Source organism: Gnatocerus cornutus, chromosome 10 (genome assembly GCF_029298725.1).
Source record: "Gnatocerus cornutus isolate USDA-ARS CGAHR chromosome 10, icGnaCorn1.1, whole genome shotgun sequence".
Lineage (NCBI taxonomy): Eukaryota > Metazoa > Arthropoda > Insecta > Coleoptera > Tenebrionidae > Gnatocerus > Gnatocerus cornutus.
In genome coordinates this window covers 886,299-910,619 of record NC_142242.1, presented here as the reverse complement: position 1 = coordinate 910,619, position 24,321 = coordinate 886,299, and the positions used below count along the sequence as shown (strand labels likewise).

General features: G+C 36.2%; 5 protein-coding genes across 8 annotated transcripts; 4 read left to right on the top strand and 1 right to left on the bottom strand.

The window, feature by feature from the left end:
• Positions 1–1,445: 1,445 nt before the first annotated feature.
• Positions 1,446–3,412, top strand: Arfip (ADP ribosylation factor interacting protein arfaptin). Of its 2 annotated transcripts, none has more exons than XM_088047141.1 (4): positions 1,446–2,040; positions 2,095–2,454; positions 2,500–2,987; positions 3,037–3,412. In XM_088047141.1, exons 2-4 carry the CDS (start codon positions 2,118–2,120, stop codon positions 3,187–3,189), a joined length of 978 nt encoding a protein of 325 aa, XP_087903267.1. In that variant the 5' UTR covers positions 1,446–2,040; positions 2,095–2,117; the 3' UTR covers positions 3,190–3,412. The 2 variants fall into 2 exon arrangements, with proteins under 2 accessions (XP_087903267.1, XP_087903265.1); XM_088047139.1 differs by having other exon boundaries at positions 1,452–2,040; positions 2,092–2,454.
• Positions 3,413–3,472: 60 nt separating this feature from the next.
• Positions 3,473–12,968, top strand: LOC148166957 (protein no-on-transient A-like). 3 transcript variants are annotated; one of them, XM_088047128.1, is made up of 7 exons: positions 3,473–3,789; positions 5,296–5,667; positions 5,718–5,888; positions 5,939–6,178; positions 6,228–6,678; positions 6,736–6,764; positions 12,839–12,968. In XM_088047128.1, the coding sequence occupies exons 1-7, from the start codon at positions 3,637–3,639 to the stop codon at positions 12,878–12,880; spliced, it is 1,458 nt and encodes a 485-aa protein (XP_087903254.1). In that variant the 5' UTR covers positions 3,473–3,636; the 3' UTR covers positions 12,881–12,968. The 3 variants fall into 3 exon arrangements, with proteins under 3 accessions (XP_087903254.1, XP_087903253.1, XP_087903252.1); XM_088047127.1 differs by lacking the exon at positions 12,839–12,968 and adding an exon at positions 9,331–9,849; XM_088047126.1 differs by lacking the exon at positions 12,839–12,968 and adding an exon at positions 9,301–9,849.
• A 290-nt stretch (positions 12,969–13,258) lies between these two features.
• LOC148166956 (protein MEMO1) lies at positions 13,259–15,695 on the top strand. Its single transcript, XM_088047142.1, has 7 exons — positions 13,259–13,455; positions 13,539–13,620; positions 13,669–13,850; positions 13,957–14,068; positions 14,117–14,336; positions 14,387–14,491; positions 14,540–15,695. The coding sequence occupies exons 1-7, from the start codon at positions 13,407–13,409 to the stop codon at positions 14,675–14,677; spliced, it is 888 nt and encodes a 295-aa protein (XP_087903268.1). The 5' UTR covers positions 13,259–13,406; the 3' UTR covers positions 14,678–15,695.
• Positions 15,696–16,324: 629 nt separating this feature from the next.
• LOC148166955 (BTB/POZ domain-containing protein 7) lies at positions 16,325–22,727 on the top strand. Its single transcript, XM_088047125.1, has 5 exons — positions 16,325–16,415; positions 18,853–19,101; positions 19,150–19,965; positions 20,148–20,629; positions 20,683–22,727. The coding sequence occupies exons 2-5, from the start codon at positions 18,890–18,892 to the stop codon at positions 21,804–21,806; spliced, it is 2,634 nt and encodes an 877-aa protein (XP_087903251.1). The 5' UTR covers positions 16,325–16,415; positions 18,853–18,889; the 3' UTR covers positions 21,807–22,727.
• Positions 22,728–22,772: 45 nt separating this feature from the next.
• On the bottom strand, positions 22,773–24,298 carry fs(1)Ya (female sterile (1) Young arrest). The gene is given in 5 exon segments (XM_088047138.1): positions 22,773–23,043; positions 23,045–23,405; positions 23,463–23,495; positions 23,544–24,150; positions 24,206–24,298. Coding segments are annotated over 5 exon segments (1,209 nt in total). The 5' UTR covers positions 24,224–24,298; the 3' UTR covers positions 22,773–22,853.
• Between the last annotated feature and the right edge of the window lie 23 nt (positions 24,299–24,321).

Here is a 24,321-nt window from a genome sequence, read left to right as displayed (position 1 = left end):
TTGAAATGTTGATTTTCATTTTTTTCTCATTTTTCTCAATTTTTGAAGTTAAATATCTCAGAAACTATTAGAGATATTAAGATGCGGTTTGCGCCATCGTTTTTCTCGGCTCATTTTACGTTAGAAAAAGTGCTTAAAAGCCCAAAATTCGATAGTCGATTTTTCGCGAAAAAAAATTACGACTCAAACGATGAAAATTTTTCATTTTTTTTATTTTTGGCCACAGCTTGTAAACTATTTGTCCGATCGATCTCAAATTTAGCCAGTAGATAGATTTTGAGCTCCTCTTTCGACTGATGTATAATTCAATGCTATTAAACGTCATTTTCATTTTGAAAACATTGATTGAAAATCACCCTAAAATGATGTTTTCAAAACAGTTTTTGGCCAATACCTCGTTTATTTATTAAGCAAACTCAACAAATTTGGTCTCATTTTACGCAGAATTTTACGCTGAATCCAAAAATATGATAATTTTTTAAAATTTGTCAATAAATAACCGAGTTATGGCCATTTGAAATTTTGGGTTGTCGCCAGAGGGTCAAATTTTCGAAGGTTCGAAACAATTCATGCTCGATATCTCGGAAACTATTCCAGATATTGGAATGCGGTTTGCGGCATCGTTTTTCTCGCGATTTTTTACATTAGAAATCGTTTTTAGATTTTCCAAAAGTCGAAATTTGCAAATTTTCGCGAAAATTCATGATTAAAACTATACCCAATTTCTCATATCGATATCTCGCTTATTTTTAATAGTAAACTTGAGTTATTCTACATCAGTGAACGCAGAATTTTACGCAGATTTCAAATCTGGGATTTAAATTCAGATCCGACAACAGATAACATAGTTATGGCCGATCAAAGTTTTGAAATGTTGATTTTCATTTTTTTCTCATTTTTCTCAATTTTTGAAGTTAAATATCTCAGAAACTATTAGAGATATTAAGATGCGGTTTGCGCCATCGTTTTTCTCGGCTCATTTTACGTTAGAAAAAGTGCTTAAAAGCCCAAAATTCGATAGTCGATTTTTCGCGAAAAAAAATTACGACTCAAACGATGAAAATTTTTCATTTTTTTTATTTTTGGCCACAGCTTGTAAACTATTTGTCCGATCGATCTCAAATTTAGCCAGTAGATAGATTTTGAGCTCCTCTTTCGACTGATGTATAATTCAATGCTATTAAACGTCATTTTCATTGTGAAAACATTGATTGAATATCACCCTAAAATGATGTTTTCAAAACAGTTTTTGGCCAATACCTCGTTTATTTATTAAGCAAACTCAACAGGTTTGGGTCTCATTTTACGCAGAATGTCACGCTGAATCCAAAGCTTTAAGAATTTTTAATTTTCGTGAACAAATAACTGAGTTATGGTCGTTTGAATTTTTGGGTCCTCGCCAGAAGGCCAAATTTTTGAAGGTTTGAAACAATTCGTGCTCGATATCTCGGAAACTATTCCAGATATTGAAATGCGGTTTACGCCATCGTTTTTCTCGCGATTTTTTACATAAGAAATAGTTCTTTGATTTTTCTATAGTCGAAATTTGCAAATTTTCGCGAAAAATCATGACTTAAACTCTATCAAAGTTTTGAAATCGATATCTCGCTCTTTTATGTAAGAGACAGTAGCGCTACAAATTGACATCTTCTAATTCTGACCCTTAAGTGAAGATACAATAAGGTCAACTTTTTTCACGAAACTTTGCATAAGGAAAACGGTTTAAAGTTGGCGCTTTCTGCAACGTCACACTATTGGACTTATTAATTTAATACATTTAATCATCTTTAGATGTGTACAGTGTGGGTAATCACAATGGAAGGTTTTAATCAGTAGTCGCCACTACTGTTCTTGTGTAATAAGCAAGAATTCTGAAGGGTGTGTTGTTGTCGGTTGGTACTGTTTAGGGTCCCCAGCTCAGCTTTTGTGACGTTTTTCCCTGAAAAGTCTGAAAACACGTCTGAAAAATGTCGGTGACATTTCAGGTTGCCTAACGATTTCGGTTTTCTGCTCATTTTCCATAACCCGAGTTGTGAATTTGTGAGTATTAAGTTTTAGTGTTGCTAGAAAACCAATTGAACCTATTTTCAGTAGTGTAAATTGTGTAATCAGAAGAAATGGCCCAAATAAAAACTTCAACTAGTTTAGAAAGAACCAGTATACACGATATGTTAAAAGAGACTTCTCCGAATGAAAGCCGTGGTAATGTTGTACCTGCTGTACAAACAAACACAGTGTGTCCATATTCCCGTTCCGTTCCAACCGCATTATCGTCCTGCACAAGTTCCCCTGCAATTTTAACACCAACGACTCCCACACAAAATGACGACTCGACGATCCTCAAGACCAATTCTCGAATTGAGAATCTCAAAAACTGGTCCATATCAACATATAAATGTACCAAGCAATTAATGTTTGAGAAATTAGGGAAATCGTCACGGACTGTGGACGCAGGTACGATTATTTATCGTTTTTATATAAACTAAATACGTGTTTTAGAGCTGGAATCTCAGATAGAGCAGTTGAGGGAAACTCAGAAGAAGTACTGCAATATTCTTCGCTTGGCTAGAGCTTTAACTAGCCATTTTTACCATGTAGTTCAAACACAACATGATTTAGGGGAAGCTTTTTCAGAACTAGCTCAGAAATCTCCTGAGTTACAGGAGGAATTTTTATACAACTCAGAAACACAACGAAACTTGACAAAAAACGGGGAAACACTCTTAGGAGCATTAAATTTTTTTATATCTTCAGTGAATACACTCTGTAATAAAACCATTGAAGATACTTTGCAGAGTATTAGACAATATGAGGCATCCAGGATTGAGTATGATGCTTATCGCACAGATCTTGAATCCATGTCGACGAAACCTGATGGGGCTATTGGGTTAGAAGAGGCCCAACAAGGGTACGAACTTCACAGGCAACAGTTTATGAAACTTAGAGCTGAAGTTACAATCAAAATGAAATTTTTGGACGAAAATAGAGTAAGTTTTTGCGGAGGACTAAGAGTGAAGTTTGATTTTCTTGTTGTAGATAAAAGTGATGCATAAGCAGTTGCTTTTGTTTCATAACGCCATTTCCGCTTATTTTTCTGGGAACCAACAAGCCCTGGAAGCCACTCTGAAGCAGTTCAATATAAAAGTGAAGACACCAAATTCCACTTACCCGTCTTGGTTGGAGCAGTAGTATAAATTGCACTTTGTATTAATCTAGTCATTATCTTTTTATATGTTACGCTTATTAATTCCTAATTTTCATTCCACTATGTTTGAGAGAAATAGCAGCAGTGACTGACTGAATGCATTTTAAACTAATTTCCAGATTATTTTTCTATCTTTTTTGAAATGGATGAGTGTTTAACACAGTATTGGACTTTAGTTACGCAATAAAATCACGTACGTACTTAAAACTTATTTTCCTTTTTTCCCACGACCCCATGAGAAAGCGCGCGTTTTTTTGAATATAATTCCAAACTGCGCCGCAGCGCTAGTAGTTTCCTCCCGCTCTCCACTCGGGACGAGCAACGCCAACTGAGTTCGTTTGTTTCTCTCGTAGTTCAGATTTCATGTTATTTTGATCAGTTTGTGTGAATTGTGTTGCTCTCAAATAAATTAGACTTTTATCTATCTCGAGATGGCAAATCCCAAGACTGAACCTCAAGAGCAGGAGGAAAATGGTGGTGAAGGTCCACGCGATCAACCTGAAACCCAACAAGGACCGCCGAATTTTGGGGGCCCTAAACGAGGGGGCTTCAACAGATTTGGCAACCGGCGACAAGCACCATATGTAAGTTCAGTTTAATTTTTTAAGGGATTTTACGAGTTACAAGATGGCTGTTTTGAATCCTGACATTGTTTTTATTTTTTAATGACAATAAATTTGGCGGTGTCAAAATTCAGGGGGTGGAAAATCCCCTAATTGACAATGCTAGTAAAGGGAGAGTCGGGTTTTGTATATTTCATTTAAAAAAAATCGATGACACCTTTTCCTAAATGCAATTCAAATCAATAGCTTTTATAAATTTAACAGTAGAATTTTATGTTAAGCCGCGTCTGAAAAAATCGTTAATTTGTTTTTATTTCAAAAGATTCGTAAAATGACATTATTGTCATTATTATTATTATTATTATGTAGTATTTTAAACACGTGCATGTGCATACTAATTTGTAATAAAAGCATAAAAGATTTCTTGGGTTGGCGTCCTGAATAGTAATTAGTGGGTCTAAATACATATGATTTTTTCCTACTTTTAATTTTTACAAATTTTATTGTCAATTTTTAGTCGCATTTATAGTATTTTTGTTATTAGGTAAAAAATTTAATCGACTTTTCGTTTCATACATTTGCAAATTGAAATTACGGCCAAAAGTACACTTTTTATATTTGTAGAACGGCTTAAAAACTAATTTATTAAACTACTAATAACACGTCATTAAAACTACTAATACTATTCCAGTAGACGTAATTAAAGGTGCTGATACATTCAAAACTACTACAAACTAATAAGACACGTAATTTCAGCTACCAGAAAAAAGCATTGTCAATTTTTTTATTTGTTTTATTAACGTCATTATTGAGCCTACCGTAATAATAATCAAAATAATTAATTATGCCTACTTCGCTCATGCTTGAAATTCATATTTACACAACTAAATTTTCGAGAAAATAGCGTTGAAATATCAAGATTCATCTTGTGACGTGATAATGTGATATTAATAAATATCATTTACATGGCAACTTTAGATCTAGATTATGTTTTTATCGATTAGAAATCTGCATTACAGATAATTATATGTTGAAAAAAATTATCACATGTGCCTTTTCCTCTGTTTACTTCCAATTCTTTGTCTTCGCGTTTCTCGAATCCTCACACGTGTCGCTTGTAGTATTGTGTTCTTCCAAGAAATGCACTTCTTTTGTTCCGCTTCTTTTTAAGATTGCTCCAAAACCACACGTGCAGCCCGACAACATTTTAAATTTGAGCCACCTTCCTAGAAATTTGCGTATTTTTTTCGTCAGTTATGTAATTTTTTCGTGATACTAATTTTTTCATTAATTCCCTTTCGGATCTGTTATTGTTTTTTTCCTAATTTATTTGTGTGTTTTTCGCAATCATTTCGCGGAAACGTGTCCACACGTGTCGCTCCTTCTCCTCACCCCTTCCCTCTCTTCCGACTCTTTGTCGGTGCAGAAACTAGAATAAAATGTCAACAAAAGATTCTTAATTCAAATAATTTTAATCTCAAATCTTGATCTTGAATAATCGAATAACGGATTTGTTTCTTTGATTAGCCCCCACGAGGCGGCGGTCACGGCGGCGACAACTTCAATAGAAGACGAGGTGGTGGCGCCGGTGGGGGTGGTCATCATGGCGGTCCTCACGGTCCTCATGGTGGTCCAAATCATAACGATCAAGGAGGACCAATGGGGCCCCGAGGTCCTGTCGATAAAATCAACGACAAGCTTTCTAACATGGGGGGCCCAACTTACGATTTACCTCCACTGGAGTTAGAGGAAAAGAAGTTTTCGGGAAGGACCCGTCTATACGTTGGCAATATTGGGAATGATGTTGAGGAGAATCATCTGAAGGAATTGTTTAGCCCGTATGGCGAAAGCAGTGAATATTTTATAAACAAAGAGAAGAATTTCGCGTTTGTTAGACTGGTAAGTTTAGTTATTTGTTTGATTCAACCAGTTTATTATGTTTGGTTTAGGACTATCGTATCAATGCTGAGAAGGCCAAGCGAGAGCTCGATGGGATTCTTTTTAAAGGCAAGAACTTGAAAATCCGATTCGCTCCAAATGGATCAACTATCAAAGTCAAGAATCTGACGAATTTCGTGTCAAATGAACTACTGTACTATTCTTTCTCGGTTTTTGGAGAGGTGGGTAGTTCGTTTTACATAGAGAAATTACTTATACTGTATTTTTCCAGGTTGAACGTGCTTACATCGTTGTGGACGAACGTGGAAAACCGACAGGTGAAGGAATTGTAGAATTTGCTCGTAAAGGCTGCGCTTTAAATGCGGCTAGAAAGTGTGCAGAGGGTTGCTTCTTCCTCACTTCTTCACTCAGACCATGCATCGTTGAGAGCTTCGAGCCTACCGATGATGTTGACGGCTACCCGGAGAAATATCTTCCAAAGAAGAATCCCGAATACGCAAAATCGCGAGAAGTAAGTAACAACAGAAACCACAGAACAATACTAATTTTTAAATTTCCAGGTCGGCCCAAGATTCGCTAATGGCAACAGTTTCGAGCATGAATACGGAACTCGTTGGAAGCAACTCCATGAGCTCTTCGCTCAAAAAGAGTTAGGCCTGAAGAAAGAGTTTGAAATGGAGAAAGAGAAACTGGAAGCCCAAATGGAGTTCGCAAGATACGAACATGAGACTGAGATGTTGCGTGACCAGTTACGTGCTCGCGAAATGGATAGAGATCGTCAGAAGCACGAATGGGAAATGAAAGAAAGAATGGCTGAAGAACAACGCCAAAGAACTGAAGAGCAAATGCGTCGTCAACAGGAAGAAATGCAGAATCGTATGATTCACCAAGAAGAAGAGTTGCGCCGCCGCCAACAGGAAAATAATCTCTTTATGCAAGCTCATCAACTGGATAATATGTTGGATCAACAAGAACAGGCTTATGAGCAGCCTGGTGCTATGTACAACAACAGTAAGTTAAACTCGTGTTTGCACTAGAATTGTTACTAATTAAATTTGTTTTTTGCAGTTAACCAAGATGGCGAACCTCCTGTTGTGGTAAGTGTCGTATTGTTTATTATTTTACTCTCTTTTGGTTCGCTTCAATCTGTTAGTTACTTGGAAAAATTTAAAGCATTTTATAAAAAAAATCTCTTTTGTTCTGTTCAAAATGTAGTTATATGTTTTGGATTTATATTGACTTACGTGCAAGAATTATTGAGGTTTTTATTGTCTTCTATGGTCGGGATCAACCAAATGATCGAATATGAATCGATAAGTGTTGAAAACAGGCGAATCATTTGTTTTTCTTTCGATTGTTATGATTGATGGACGAAAGTAAGTATGGTTTGTCATATGAAATTTACTGATTGAATATAGACTGCGTTAAATTGAAAGTTTGTCTGCTTAGAACTGTTTTTCTTTTGATAAACATGCCTTTCTACATTCTAGGTGTAATATAAATTTACGTCAACAGTGGGCTTTCATAAATCATCCAAAATTATTACAGCGTTTGTCTTTATGAGAATTCAAAAGCCTTTAAAATCATTGCGTAGTCTTTTTATCTTTGTTCCGTTTGGTGCATCACTTTTACGTCGGTGTTACGAGAATTATATGTAACGGAAAAACTACATGAACGGTTTTAATATATTGTATGTTGGTAGTTCTGCTTGATACTTCAGAGCTGTCATGAACACAACCGGTCACCGAATTAACGGCTTAAATTTACCGAAATCTCCGGTTAGCTTGCAGATTAAATAGATATCAAATTTCCGCCAACGAAACATTGATATCACGATCAATGCTGCCACCTTTTTGTTGTTTAAATAAACGTGTGAGTAACGTGACAAAAAATCAACTACTGAGGTTTGCGCTCGTTATAAATTCGCTTGACTGTTACACAATGCCTAATCTTAAAAGTAAAACACCATCGCTATCATCTACATAGTTAGGAGTTTTCTTATTCGGTTCAAACGGCATTAGATCTTGATAGTTGCTTTTTGTATTTATTGAAATTTAAGACAAAAACGCTAATTTTTAATTATATTCTGATATTCTTATACATAGATTTCATTAAAAACATAAAGTAGAGAGATTAGGATGCCAGAGCTACCAACAAACTTAAAATTTCAAATAATTTCCGGCTAATTAATCTTCGAACCTTGTCGCCGTTGTGTAATGCTAAACAACTCCTCGTGAAAGCCAAATTTAATTGAAATGAGTTTTTATGTATTCTATATCTGCGAATAATTAGGATTAAACTCACTTAAATTTATTTTTTTATTTCCTGCACTTAAGGTAATATAAGTTTGTACGTGTAGCTATGTATTGAACAGATACGCAGTTATTTTAATATTGTCGCAATATTCTGATGTTTTATTAGAAGAACTACTTCTATGGTTTGGTCGCTTTCTGTTGGGACGAGTATAAACTACTTATGCAGAAGTGTATGCATAAGTTTTTTTAATTTATTATTGGTCTGATTTTCGCGAAATGACAATATGAAGCGCTGAATATATTCTAATAGATACCCGTACCAAAACAATCGAAAATAGTAAGATTGCGTACTGCGATATCGGAATTAAAAACACGCCACTGTTATGTATTAATCTTCTAGTTTCAATCGTTTTTAGGTTATTGCATAAAACTTAAATTAAAAACCTTTTTCTAATTCAGTTATAAAATATTAACTTTTTGTCGCTTGTTACATAATGTCTATAAAAAGACTTTAATGCGCTTTTATTGCTGAATTAAAAAAAGATGAAAGACTAGGCAGAAGTGTCTATCACTCGACGTGTGATGAAATGAATCACTTCTGTTTCTTGTTGCATAAATAGCTATTTTGTAGGGTTTTCTTCACAAGTTTTCCGACATATAATTCATTTTTCTGACACCCGCACTGTCAACAAGTTTCAGTTTCAGCTTCAGCTCAATTCTCATAAATATTGTAATTATAATATTTTCTAAACATGATAAAAATCGAACATAATTTCAATATTTTTTTTGATGTTGACACTGACAGTGCGGATGTGAGAAAAATGGATAATTCGCACAAAAAATGATAATTTAAGCCGTTCTAACTTCGGTTATTTAGTGGTTTGAACAACATCCCGCTCTGCAGTTAAAAAAATATTTTGTGCCACATGCATTGGGGTTGTATGGTGCTCTGTTTTTAGTTGTGCATAAGTTTTGATTATTCCCAACTTGTTCAGTGACAAAAACTCTCTCAATTTTGGAACTCAGGCTGTTGTTAGTGGAGTTTGAAACAGTCTTCCATTTCCAGGAATACGTTTCGATATTTGTCTAGGTGTTTCGTATTGATTTTGTCCATTTCTGTGCCCTTCTAGTTTCGTCATTTCTCAATAGCGAATAAACATTCTGAGCTTGTCCTGTTGTCAGGGATGTCGTCTCGAATTTAGAGATTTTTAGTACCGCGCGTGATCGTAAAATTGTATAGAATACCGAACTAATCAAACAGATCAATAATAAATTATTTTGCGATCGTTCGAAATTTATAAACGAAGTAGTCTTCTAATTAATAACTTGATCGTATGTATGCGTTGCTTTTTTTATGACTGTACTATTATTATATTAGGAACCAAAAGCTTTCATGAATTCTTACAAGCGCAACAACCACCGTTTCGAGGGACGTGGTGACATGGGCCCAACTGGGCCACGAAATGGTGGCGGTGGTGGTAGAGGCCACTGGGTGAACAACGATAATCGTCGTGATGATTTTCCACCTAAAAGGCGACGTTACTAAGTTACTACAGCATTCATTCTCAAGACATTAATCTCCAAAATTTTTATTAACGTTCAGCGTTTAATTTACGTGGAATTTAGATGTCCTCATGAAATTTTTTTTTATTATATTTTTATTAGATGAAGTGTAGAGTGCGAATTGTTTCTTTTTTTATATCGCACACTAAAATCTAGTTTCACATAACGACCATAAACAAAAAATTCTGTTCAGCGAGGATTTAATGTAAGTTTTTAAAATCTGAAAAAATTTCGTTTAATTCTGACATGTGTACATGTGGACGGAATTTTGATGTTGGTGATTGAGTTTAATTTTAAGAATATCCTCAGACTTTAGAGTATAAATTGTCAGTTTTAATATGTAAAATTAAAGAAAATAATCAAAGTTGTGTTTATATCTTACTATTCACCCGATCGTTCTCTGTTTAATACGAATGACCAACTTAAACAGTAAGTTCAAATTTGTTCATTTCTATCGGTGTCGCGTTATTCGATTAAATATCAATTAGTAAAACTAGTTCTGGGTGGGTTAAAGCTTTTAAATGCATGCTATTATTAATTATAATATTTTGCAAGTAAATTTTCAATTGTCACTAAAGTGATTTCACAAAGCCATTTACGCATTGTACAAAGTAGGCATCGAAAACGTAAAACATTGTACTTATAAAAACCGGCGTTTAATAAATCACAAGCGACAAGCGTTTAGATTTTTATTTCTACAGTGTAAACTCGATAACTCGAACCATCGCTTGAAACGAGTTATCGAATTTTCACTGCACATTTAAATTCTTCGGCGGTAAATTCAAATTTTACGGATTGTTGAAACGATTTAAAATTACCACAAAAGTTGTGCAAAGTGGCTCGTGCATTTGTTTGTTAGAACTCGTTTAAATGTTTAAATGTTTAAATGTCTTAAACTCGTTCGTGAAATTGTGTTTCTCGTGTCAAATTGATTTCTGGTATTGAATGTCATAACCATTATCATAACCAATCTTCCTCCGCCTATTCTCTTCACCTTTTTATTTTTTTATTTATTTTATTTACTTATCTTGTCAAGGTTCTGGAACTATGTATATTAAATTATAAACACTACTACTAATAACTAAAATAGTAAAATTATAGAAGTAGAATTTTGACCTTTCCATCTTTCTTTCATTCTATTAATTGTGGGAACGTAGTATTTGATCCTTCCATCTTCCTTTCATTCTATCAACTATGAAGAAACTCAAATTTCCGCACACGTAAGGTAAGAAACAAAATTAAGTGTCTTTGGATTAAATTTCCGCTCTTCCTTTCTATTAACTGAAAATTGAATTGAACTACTAAAACATTTCCAATGTTGTTTTACGAATAATTTGAAGGAATATGTTTTAGTGGTTTCATTGTGATCATTGCGATCTCCCGTATTTTACTTTACTTTAGATTTCCCGAATATTCTACGTTTGTTGATCTTTTGTTTTATCACTGTTGAATCTTTTGTTTCAGCGTCAAGTAATAAAAAGCGAATTTATTGAAGACGTAATAAATAACGATGTTGGACACAGACAATTGCTAGCGCGTTTTGTGTACCTGCCGCCAAATTCGCCAATTCGTTACTTACGTGTGTACACTACCGTTGAGTACATGAGGGTGGCTCTTGAATTTTTACAAAATGAAAATATTGATGGTTATGTGAATTTCGTAGGAAATTCAACTTTGATTTAGATTTTTGTTCTCTTTTTATAATTTTGTTTTTGGATTTTATTGAGAATGATCAAAACGTAAGTTTTGTAAGACATTCGACGTTTCAAATTTCGATTTTATATTTTGTTTTTCGTTTTTTTCCTTCGGGAACAAGTTACTTTCGTTTATTGCATGCTTTGTTCATTTTTGTATTTTTAATAAACATTTATTGAGAATGATCTTACTAGTTACTTCAATTTCGTAAGACATTCGACGTTTCAAATTTCTATTTTATATTTTGTTTTTTGTTTTTTTTCCTTCGGGAACAAGTTACTTTCGGTTTTTTTTTGTATGTTTTGTTCATTTTTGTATTTTGAATAAACATATAGCAATAACTGCCTAGTTTGAATCATTTCGCAAAAAAATTGCTCTCATATATTTTTTTTTTTTTTCAAACTGGATGATGCCGTCTTTTCTCCAGAAATATTCCGGACAATATCTCATTTTATGAGGATTACTACCTTTTATACGACTGGACTGAATACAAAATTCGATCTGCCATTTTTATGGCCCGTTATTCTTATTCCACTTGTGTCCTCGACACGATATAAATTACAAGAGGATTTCTTAACCTCAAACCGTTTTGGCTTTGATTTTCTCAGAACGATTCAAGGGATGATAAACCAGGATCTTGTCCCTTTAAACTCATTTTAGGTCCCATGAAACATGAAGATATTGTGCCCTAATTATAAATGTCGACAGCCTAAAGGAAAGAAGATTTTTAATTCCTTGAACAAAAATTTATTTAAAGTCTTTATTGCTCGAGGACAGGACTAAGTTTCACTGTATTATAAAATAACCAGAAGTACGTTAGGAAACTTTGTTTAAAACCAACAGGTTTGTATTTTTTTGATCAATATTTTCCTAAGTTACATGTAGAATGTTGCGCTTACTTTGGTTGAAAGGTATCGTCGTGCACCAATAATGCAATAACTGTGCTAATCTGTATCTATAAACTTACAGAATAGCAGTATAATCAAATACCACGCGAATAATAAGTATGCTGTTCTGTATCTGTAAAGTTAGCCCGAAATTATGGGTTCCAATCTTTACAAAATTGCACAATAAACGGGTTGAAGCGAAGTGTTCAAAGTGTTATAATAAGCAGAGTCCACTTTCATTTCGTTTTGTATTTTTTTCTTATTCACACAGTATACTTCTTTTATAGCGAACCCTTTATATCGAGTAAAAGCATCTTTGTCCACGGCAAGGCGATTATAAAAATAAAACAAGCATATAATTCATGTTGAATAAGCGAGCCTGCGACGGTTATAATGAAACATTTCGCCCCTCAAACATTTCGTTATAAAAGAAATCTACTGCACCACTTGTGTGCTTCTGCTGTGTCGTAAACAATAGGTTTTAAGTATTGAATTAAACAATTATATTATAAAACTAAATTGGCAGTTATCTTTTCGTGTGCTATAAGATATAATCCACCTGTACTATAGAATTGTTATTTTAAGTAGAAACTCGATCGGATATATCGCATTTAGATACTTCATCTCTGAAAGGATTAGTACGAATTAAACTGACTTAGTAGTAAACACCATAAATAATTCACTGATAATATATTTTCAACCAAGTATCCTTACAGTCCATAATCTTTATGTTAATTCTGTTTTTTTCAACAAATATTTTAATGTTCGCAGATGTCCTGTCTTTCTGGCGTACGAACAAGATCGAGAGGATGAAGAACCCGACTTTGTGACCATGGCTGTGTTTCTACTGTGATATTTTGAAAACATGTACCTGAATATGAATAAATTTTTTCATAATGTAGCGTTTTATTTGAATTGGGCGCTTTTTTCATTACAACCAATGAGAGTGGAGTGGGTTGATTTTACACCAATTGGACGTCACGGTAAAAATTTCTCGATAGATGGCGCAGTGTCTTTTGTGTCATGTGAAGCAGGTTTAATGCGATCGAGTCGTCAAAAATTTGTTTTCCTAACCAAATGAGCTTGATTTTTCTGTTTTTGTTTCGTTTAAAAATAATTTTGGGTTATTTTCGGCTCCAAAAAGCGAAAAACTACAGGCAGGAATTTTGTGTTTTGAACTAGATAAAAATATTTAACGCATGCGCTCTTGCAATGAGGTCTGGGACGTGCATGCGTATTGTATGATTTCCATGAAAAGTGTTGTCTATTTTAGCAACAACTGATATTAAAATTGATTGATTAGTTTGATTTCAAGTTCAACATAGCAAGTCACGAGAAAATGCCTGTAAGAAAAGCAATACATGCTGGTAGCTGGTACACGGATTCTGGTAAGTGTTGTCAAACATTGATCAGCTGTTTGCAGCTTTATTGTTCACTTGAACAAGATGCCAATGACCTCTGTTGTTCTTAGGCCCCGAATTGTCCAGACAATTAGAATACTGGCTACACCAAGCTGACTTGATCCATGGGCCTGCGAGGGCCATCATTGCTCCGTAAGAGATTTTAAAATCACAGAAAACTTTTTTAAGGACCTCTTTTAGACATGCTGGTTATCAGTACTGCGGAGCCTGTGGGGGCCACGCTTATAGGCAAGTTAGTCCTGTCGTGGTAAGGCGTATATTTATTTTAGGACCTTCTCACCATGTCCGTTTATCAGGATGTGCCTTGTCTACTGCAAGAAAGTATAAAACTCCTCTTTATGACTTACATGTAGATTCACAAGGTAATCATTCATTTTATCAATTGACGGGATTTTCGGCTTCAATTTTGTTATCTTTTTATAGTCCTATAAAGTCATTGCGGAGCTTGTAAAAATTGTTCTTTTTCAGTAAACGGCGAACTAGAAATGACCGGTCAATTCGAGTGGATGGACTTAGATACTGATGAAAACGAACACAGTATTGAAATGCATCTGCCCTATATAGCGAAAGTTATGGAAAAGTGAGAGGGTTTCCCCATTTTTCCACATTCACTATTAGTTTCTTGTAGTTACAAACACCAATTCACCATAGTACCTATACTCGTCGGATCTCTTAGTCCAGAGCGCGAAGCTTGCTATGGAAGAATACTATCAAGTTATTTAGGAGACCCTCAAAATCTGTTTATAATATCATCGGATTTCTGCCACTGGGGCCACCGGTTTCGCTATACATATTACGATCGCTCTTATGGTAATATCTATCAGTCAATAGAAGAGTTGGATCGTTTGGTAAGGTAAATCAATAATGGATCAATTTGTATTGATCGGGGTATTTCTAGGGCATGAATATTATCGAAAATTTGAATCCTACCGACTTTACGAATTATCTGAAGAAGTTTGGAAACACGATTTGTGGTAGACATCCTATTGGAATACTTCTGCAGGTAATTATTGCGGAAGTATTACCAGTTTCTAGTTTGTTTTTTTTTAAGGCGGTGCAGGAGCTTCTGAGAAACGACAGTAGGCGAAATGCGAATTTAAAATTCCTAAAATATGCTCAGTCAAGTCAGTGTCGTAACATGAATGATTCATCAGTGAGTTACGCGTCAGCTGCCCTTGTGTTTGAGTAGTCAGTGGCCTTACATCACATGCATTGACTGTTATTAAAAGGAACACCTTCAATTTTCATTAATAACAATAATTGTGCAGAGCGATATTGGTATCTGTAGTATTCCAGTTGAGTTATTTCCCAAGAATATTTTACTCATTTGGTTATTTTTGCAAATAGTGTTAAGGGAACACCTAGCTTTATTTTCTAGATTGTAGAGATTGAGAAATGAATTGAAATTCGTTCTCTGTAAAGCTAAATTCTAAAAATGATTAGTTTAGTTGGTTGTTTTTTTACGCTTACCCGCAGTTTGTATTAGTATTAAGATTTTTTATTGTACGAGAATGAACTTTGGGTGTATTGTAATGCTAATTTAAGTTGATATTACTTTTCGCGCAAGTAAAATTCAAAGTTTTATTTGGGAAAGAGAACCAAGGACGTGCACGTTGTAGTTGATAATTTTCACATGTGATACATTCATTTTTCAATGTTCTATTTGTTAAATGTGGTGATCGTTACTTTGTGCATTTTCAGTAAAAATTTCAGTGTAGAACTACGGAAGGTTGTGACGTCACAGTTTTTTGCTTGCTTGCAACTGGATGTATTTACAAGTTCCAAACTATAATTTGGAACTTGGGAGTTAGATGTATTGTTGACGTTGCTAAGAATTGTTCTCTGGAACTACAAACTGAAATTTTCGTTTGTAGTAACCAACGATGTTAGTGCAAGAATGAATTTTAAGTTAATGTCTAGGTATTGTTTTCATGGAATTAGCTTACAGGTCTAGGAATTCAAAAAAAGCGAATTTTGTATATGGTTAATTTTTACCTTTATATTAATAGATTATATGCTAATGTTAGGAATATAAAGATATACAATAAATTGTCCTGCTGTAGGCCTACTGTTTGTAAGCCTAAAGACTGTAAATTTACAATATGAAATACATATGCCTTTAATCAATCAATCTATTGGATGTATAAACTGTGAATGCAATTTTATATCATTCTTGTAACACAAATAAATGTGAAAAATATTTTCAACAGTGTTTTTTTTCATGACGTCATCCCGGTTATTGACATGAGCGTACGTCATTAACGAAGTGACGTCATATGTCCGCGTCTTTGCAAAAACAGAACTCCTAATTCCGCTCTTTGTAACAAAAAAACATAATTTTACAATTCTGCATATTTTGCCAAACTGGAAACTGTCATTTTTGCATATTCCGTGTGCTACTTGATTTTTCTTAAATATTTCGTAACCATATTTTTATGACTAGAAAATGACAGTTGGATATTTTCCTCCATCCTGTGGTAATAAAACCGTGAAAATAACTTCATAAACGGAATAATCAAATTTTGTTGCAAATATTGACATGAATGATTGTGGCGAGTGGCGACCCAGTTTGGAGTTTGTGTAGCCGGTGTCAATGTAGGTGAAATGAAGTTGCTCCAAACAAGAGAAATCGTCGTTTGTGTTTCCCTATGTCTTAAGAAAACCGTAAATACAAAGTGATTTCTGTGATAAAAAAGTGAGTGTTGGACTTTTTAAAGACGTGCAAGATGTAGGAAGTGCTGTTTTCGGTCAGGATAAAACGTTCCAATGTTTATGTGGCACAGATAATTGTTTTCCACTTGGACGATATAAACATGGCTACTGCTCAGACTCTTGGAACTCTTTCGGTTTAAATTATCCTCGTATGGACGTTAATGGTACAAATACACAAGAATACACGAGAATCAGTATGATTATGACATGCCCAGGTAAACCACAGTAGTGACTTTGGTAGCCCCCTTATATAACCTCACTTACCTCCCACAAATCCGCTGCATGCAACTCTTGTTTACAATACCCCATTTCTCAACAATCTCAGAATTTTGCACCCAAAAAAGGGCGTTTTTCGCCCCCACGTTTTACTATTGACATTTTGCAGCCACAGCACCCTCAGATGTATCTCCCCAAAATTGATAATCATACAAAATTCATCGTGAGAAGTAGCCCTAATCTATTTTACAACCACAATCTAGTGCAAATTTGCTTAATTCCGCCGTTATTATCAAATTTCATTATCGCATGCTACCAAAATAGTGTCTTCGCTTCTGTTATGTTGTAACCTCATTTGTTTATAGTGAGAAAACAAATGATAAAGTGTCATTTGACACACTTTTAATGACTGTCAGAAACTTTTAAACATGCTAAGCTTGAAAGTGACTAAATCTTGAAGCATTTAATCAGTTGGGGGCTGTGCATGACGAAGCGTGTTGAAATGTTTGGTGGCGATTTTTACAAGCAAAATCAATGTTTGTTTTCACACCTGTGGCCATTGGTTGCTGGTAAGTGTTGTACACAATCAAAGACAAATTTGCTTAATATAAGGCTACAAACTTTATAAATGTCACACTAAATGGAAGCCCCATTAACGGTCCTGCGACCAACATAAGAGCTGCGGACGTGGGTAATATCAAAAAATTGTTTTCATTGTCATTCGTCATGTAATCAGCAGGCCTTGGATTGCATTTACAAGTTGGTAGCACTGTCTTGACCTTTTAGAACTGTCACGGCCAATGGCATTTCACTTATTCACAATTCCACACATTCTGGAGAATTGTCACGTTTTTACTGATTTCTTCACAAAATCCGTTGTTTTTGTAAAAGTTGCCCAATAGCAACATTTTGCATACCAGACATGGAATTTGCTGATCAGTTTCTGAGTGACATGGCTTGTTTATATACAGGGTGATTCATTTCAAAGGCGGGTTGCGAATTGTAATTTGAGCGTCGGAATAACTGGTGCCATGAGGCAAGCATGAAAGACTATATCTGCGGGAATCACAGGCGTCTTATCAATTTTTTTGTTTAACGTTAAACTCAGTTATTGTTTGATATCTGCCAGAGTTGGTTCGTACTTGCAAACGTGAACTTCTTGTGCGCACGATAAAGGTAAATATAGGTAATATAGTCGAACTTCCACAACTCGAAACCTGAAGGGAAGCCACAATTGGTTCGAGTTAAAGAAAAAATGAAAATTTCATAGAAGTACATAATCCGTTATTGAATTTTAGCGCAAATGTTTGTTCTTTCATAAAATTGTTTTTTAATGAACTATAAAAGTCAATATAGCAGAGTTTCAATATTTCAAACACATTTTTCACTTGTAAATCTACACTTCAAAATCTACATCGTGTCGAGTTGTAATTTTTATAATTTTGTGAAATTTTGTTAAAGATCTGTTTTTTTTAGGATATTCTTCTTGCACTTAGAAATTTGTTTTCTGGCTCAATTCTTCTAGTGAGATATCGTTGTCAGAATCACTTACCAAAACCAGATTTTCGAAATAATATTCTGAATAGTTTTTTCGCAAAATTTAATTTGATTTATAGAAATTTTCGAGTTATAGAGATGAAATCACATGTAAAATTTAAGGAAAACGCAAGGGAATAAAATACGTTTGAGTTGTAGAAGTTTGAGTTGTGGAAGTTCGACTGTACATATATACAATTTGTTCGGATAATTTAATTTTCTCTACACCGAAAATTATGTTTTATTTACCTTTTTTCGATTCGTCATTAGTTTATGATCGCAACATTACCTAACATCCTGTATATTTTTTTGTGTTAACACGAAATTTCGAACAAATGTTTTTGTATTATTAATTGACACTAAAAACGTACACCAAAACCACGATTTCTTTTCGCCAGTTATTCTTGTTTGAGGTCTTGAAATTTTCGCCTTCATGATTACTAACGCAGCACCACCAACAATGTTTATATTAAAGTTTGCTAGTTTAATTGCATGTTTAGGATTCCTGTGTTTTAATTGCATTTGAAGAAGTGCGGGATTAATACCAAAAAAACGTGTTTATGAGAGGCTAATAATAATGCGAATGTTGTAAAAAAGAGTCATCACATCAGGAAAAGTTGAATTCGGGCTGACACTATACAGATTGTCATAAAAAGCACATGTGTCGCGGTCATTCTGAGTTAATTAAGTAATTTATATTCATATTAAATCTGAGAGTAAAATCGATGCAAAGTAAAGTTTTTTGTTTTATTTAATTGCGATTCTTTGTGTTTGTAACCCGCCGGAGGGGACAAGTTTGTCGATTTCGAGAATTTCGAATAATTCGTATTTGAGAATTGTGGACTGGAGTGCAACACCACTGTTGGATATTGAATACTAATTAAAAATTATTTTGTTTAGGCTGTGTCTGCATGTCAGGCTGTAGTCTGGGCAAAATATGAACTTATTTGGTTGCCTCTTTCCGTGTGCACTGCAGCACAGTTGGTGGAGTGTTGGAAACGAGCAGTGCATGACTGAGGAGTTCGTACACAGGATGGGCGTGAACGCTTCCACGGCACCCGGTGTCGAGGCCGTTCCTGTGCCAAACAGCATGGGAGTCGCGGACCCATGCACGCCACCTTTTAGAGACACAATCGGAGTTATCGTCAGGTTGGTCTTCAATCCAAACTTGACTTCTTGACTTGTTTGCGTTTCCAGAGAGAGGAAGAAGAAGGTGACGGGCTTCGCAACGTTGAAGAAGAAGTTCATCCGGCGAAGGCGGTCGTCAAAGGCTTGTGACCATGGTAGAATGCTGCGTGAGCTTGTGGCTGATTGGAGTCCTCTAGAAGTGGCGGCCTTGCTAGAGGAATACGAAGCCTTAGCCGCCCTGAAGGACCTTTGTGTTCAGGCAGAGTTGGCGCGGCCGCCTGCTGCCACCTTTAAACAGGACCTTTCAGCTTTGTACGATTTTAAGTATTGCACTGATGCAGATTTAGTGTATCGAGGAGCTTGTTTTCCCATCCATCGTGCCCTCCTCTCAGCTAGGTGCCCTTATTTTAGAGACTTACTTGCTGGTTGTCCCGGCTATGGGGCTCGAATATGTCTCGAATTGAGAACAGCAACCGTCGACGTACAGCTGTTCTCTGCTCTTTTACGTTATTTGTACACCGGCGATATATGTCCACACGATACGAACATAGACATTAACTTGCTGAGGCGACTACGCGAAGAATTCGGAACACCCAATGCCTTGGAAGCGGACTTGCGTTATTTACTCGAAAGTGGTGACTACGGGGATGCTGCCCTTGTTTTTACCTCTGATGGTTCTGACTGCCAACGGCCAGATTCCGGAAGTTCAGAATACGGATTTCGGCCGAAACTCGAACTACCATGCCATAAAGCTATTTTGTCAGCAAGATCGCCGTTCTTCCGTAATTTACTACAAAGGCGATCTCGTAGCGGTGAAGAACACACTGAAAGGGCCTTACATATACCCACTAGGATCGTTCTCGACGAATCCGTCATTCCCAAGCGGTAAGTCATCATCTTAAGACTTCAAGTCACGTTCGCTTAATAACTACCGATGAAAGCGCGGCTTTTTGCTTCTTTAATTACTCGATTAAGCATTAAATCTTTTATCACCTAATGATTGTAGGCGTAATGTTTCAAACGTGCACTCGAGTTTAGGTTTTAGCTCATCTTGGCTTCTATTTCAGGTACGCTCGGGTTCTCCTCCACGCAATCTACTTAGATCAAGTGGATTTGTCTTTGATATCTCGTGGTGGCTGTGGTGGAGGCTTAGGAGAAGCCCAAGCTTTAACCCACACAGGGCGCGCACGTCCTTCACCTCTCGAAGAAGCAATGGAGCTTTATCAGATAGGACGATTTTTGGAATTAGATATTCTGTCGCAAGGCTGTGAAGATTTAATTTTAGAATGGTTGTCTTTAGAAACACTTCCAACTGTACTTCAATGGGCCAAACAACCACATGGATCCGCTTGGGTCTATCGACAAGCGTTGCACTTTTTAAGGGAGGAGTTCCAACCAGTCACGCAGTCACCGGTTTTACATCATTTGGATAAAGCTCATCTAATTGAAGTCTTGAAGAGTCCGTTTCTTCAGGCGAGTGAACTGGAGATTTTACATGCGGTGTTGAAGTGGGGGGAAAACGAGTTAGTGAGAAGGATGGAAGATAGAGGTAAGAATATGGTGGAGAGTTTAAAATGGAATTTAGTTTTGTTTTTATTGCAGAGCCTAATATAGTCAGCCATACAGCCCACTCAGTGGCACGCAAGGGTGTGAAGAAACGTGATTTGAGCGACGTGGAACTTCGCGAGATTCTCTCAGATTTGCTTCCATTGGTCCGGATGGACCATGTCCTGCCTCCTAACAGTGACATACTAAATCAAGCTATCCGTCGTGGTTTGGTTAGTACTCCTCCAAGTCACATGATTGGGGGTGACCGAGAGAACTTGCGAGTGAATGCCTGGATAAGAGGCGATAAGAACAACGGCCTTTTCGTGCAACCAAGACTTTTCATGCCATATTACGATGAAGTGAAAGTGTTAGTGGAGGACCAGTTGGTCCAAGAAGTAGAGATGATGCGTATGAGAAGGGCGCGGTACATGCCCGACATCCCAGATACGTTATACATGGTTGAAGATAAGCCGCGTGTGCACGGACCCGCTGGAGTGGACGTCTTAGCTTCCGTTTTACCAGTTCCAGATCCAGCAGTGATGAATGCCATGTTGAAACGGGAACAAAAACTGCGCCAATCGCCGAGTTGTCAACGTGCCCTTAACATGCCTTTATCGTCACGTCATGAAATTAACCGTCAAATCAGGTTAAGAGTAGTCAGGGAGTTTAATCTTCCCGATCCTGTTGCGGACATGCTCGAGAACTGCTATTGCGTACCGGATCAGGGCGATAACGAAATTGGAAACGTAAATGAAAACATACAAATTTCTCCAAATAAAGGCCTAGGTCGGGCTTGTTACGGCCGCAATATGACTTTTCCAAGACCTGGAGCGTATTCGCAACGTCACGAACTCCCAGCTGTGATTCCCGAAGGAGAATTCCGTTTTTCAAACGAACCAGAGAGCAGTTCTTGCAGCGACGGGCATTTGTCCGATATTATGCCGGATGTCGCAATGGCCACAGCAACACTGGGACAAATGCAGCTGCAAGAACAGCAGGAAATGGAGCTGGATTTGGGCGACGGCGCCACCCATTTACATGGGTCGATGGGCACCGCCCAAGGACTTTCAGGTTCCTTACACCATCCACTTTCTTATCGCCGTTATCAACCTTCTACTTATCCTCATCTAAGGTCTGATTCGCAATCTTACCACTCTCCTATGCCGCGATTTTTATAGTTTTAATTTTATTTCTTTGTTTCGCTTTCGTGTCTTGTACATAAAAATGGAAAAGCATTCTTATCGGGAATAATATACATCTGTGATTTTCTGTGACGAGACATCTCTAGTTTTAAAATATTTATTAGATCTTTTTCCGAGACTGATTCGAGATTTTGTTTTCGATTGCAGATGATTAATGCCCGAATAACTAACGGTTGATTTCATTGATCAACAAATTCCGTTAATTCTGTATTCATGTACCTGTGCGTGTCTTGTCGTAGATGTTGCTGTGTTGCTGTTACATGTAAATATATTTAGAGTCGAAGTGGCAACTCTTATACGGTGCGATTTTATCCACTACTAAGTGCAATGTGTACTTAAACACCCTCATAACGACTATCATTAACTGTTTCAACAACGAACATTTCATTCTACAGTTTGCTTTTATTATTGTATCGCGACGACAGTCAAGTTGGTTTATGTTCATGCAACGCTAAGATTTTATCTCTTTCGGTAACTTAACGGAACTAAATTTATTTAAATCCAGTTTTTTACTGCATGTCATCTTCTCGAGAGAGCCAACATGGGGTTGGTCAAGTCTCTCTTTTAGTTCATAAATTGTCTGTGATTGTTTCTTTGAAGTTGCTATATAACATTTCTTGATTGGTTGATGTTGCAGATCACCATTTTGTGATATGTATTGTAATCTACGTTGATGTAATCACATTATTGTTATACATACATGTTAGCTTAGAACTGTATGGTTTATAGGCTTCTATGGGTAACTATTATTTAATAGAATCCTAAATGTACTCAATCGGATAATTCATGCGATTCAGGGTATCCACATAAACATAACAAATGTTTATTTGTGATATGTACTTTGTATTTATTATTTTGATTACGTTGCTACGTTTTTAAAATACTTTTTGCAAACTGCAGTATGTTATTTCAATATAAATATTAACACAAATACGAAAGACATTATAGCTTATTACATAATTTATTTGAAAATGTAAATATATTAAATAAAAAAAATTATAATGACAGGTTGTTTCAATAAAATCACATCCAGGTATCTTCAGTTTGGGTGGCTTTATCAGCAAATCGTGGTTTAATAAGACGAATTGTGGACAACTGGCTTGTGTCTCTCAGAGGTCTTCGGCATCGTAGATCCGTCAGTTTTATTCTTTTCACAGCAGGTACGTAAGAATCCTCAGACTGAGACCTCTTTACACTGACACTCGCTACAAAAAGTCATTACAAAACGAACAAACCGATTCATTAACGTACAAAAACTGTTTTGTGCTGTTGTTGAAATGTTGCTGACAACCGACTTTACCATGTTTGTCATTGAAGACCACAAACTCATCGACTTGTTGTCGATAGAATCAGTCTGATTGTTTAAAACGTTGATTTGAACAGAAATATTGAAGTGATTGGGTTTCGTAATTTCGGAGACGCTGGAGCCATCGAACTTCGTCAAAGCACTTTCCCACAATGTCGAATTGGTTTTATCCACGTTTATCGTTTCGTTGTTGAAGTTTTCTTTTTCTTCAAAGTGGGTGTCAACCGACGGGGCTGTTTTAAACTCTTCAAGACTGGCGGAGGAGTCATCTAAAAGAGAGGATTAGTGGTGGAAAATTATTATTTTCATTATTATTTCAAACGCACCTGTGGAATTTTCAGACTCTTCACATAACATATCTGAAAAAAAAACTGTTAGGATTTCAACGAGGTGCTACTTTTTCTTACGTTTAGGCACCGGAAGACACTTCGGTTTCTTGTAGTACTCGCTCACGGATGGCGTTTCCGAAAAAGTCACTTTCCTCTCGCTCTTCTTCGAGTCGCTTAAATTAGACGACTCTGTTAACTTCAAGTTGGATTTGTGAGGGTGACTTAGATTCTGGTAAATTGGGGTGATCTTCTCGTTGATTTCCACTTCTTCCTTCGGGAGTAAAGGAGTACTGGTTATTACAATCGCCGCAACTTTGCACCCAACTTCTTGTGCCACTTCCAGAGCTTTGTAAAACGGCGTAACTTCAATTGATTGTCCGTGATCACCGTTTGATGTGACTGGAGTTTTTGGGGTAGTTTGCATTTTGAAATGGTCTTGTTTTAAAGGACACTTCTCGTGAGGAAGTAGTTCGTCAAGTGTGGTAAAAGTTTTCTTACAAAAGACGCAGTGGACAGGCCAATGGGCACTTTTAATATGAGCCAGTAGTTGAGCTGACGCGTTTTTTACAGACGCACGACCGTAAATGCAGATTTCACACTCTGGATTCACGTTATGACACTGTTCTTCGTGGTACCACCGACAGTCTTTGCAACAAAACGTTTTCGGGCACAAGCGACAATGGTTCTGGAAAAAAAAAAACTGGTAAAAACTAACTTTTGGGGTAAAAACGAATTATTACCTCATAGAAGTCTTGCATTGTACCGTCAAATGTATTTAATTACATATCGGGAGTTAAACACACGTACAGAAATTTTACAGACACGTTTTTTTCACTTTTGAATGTTGTTTTTACGC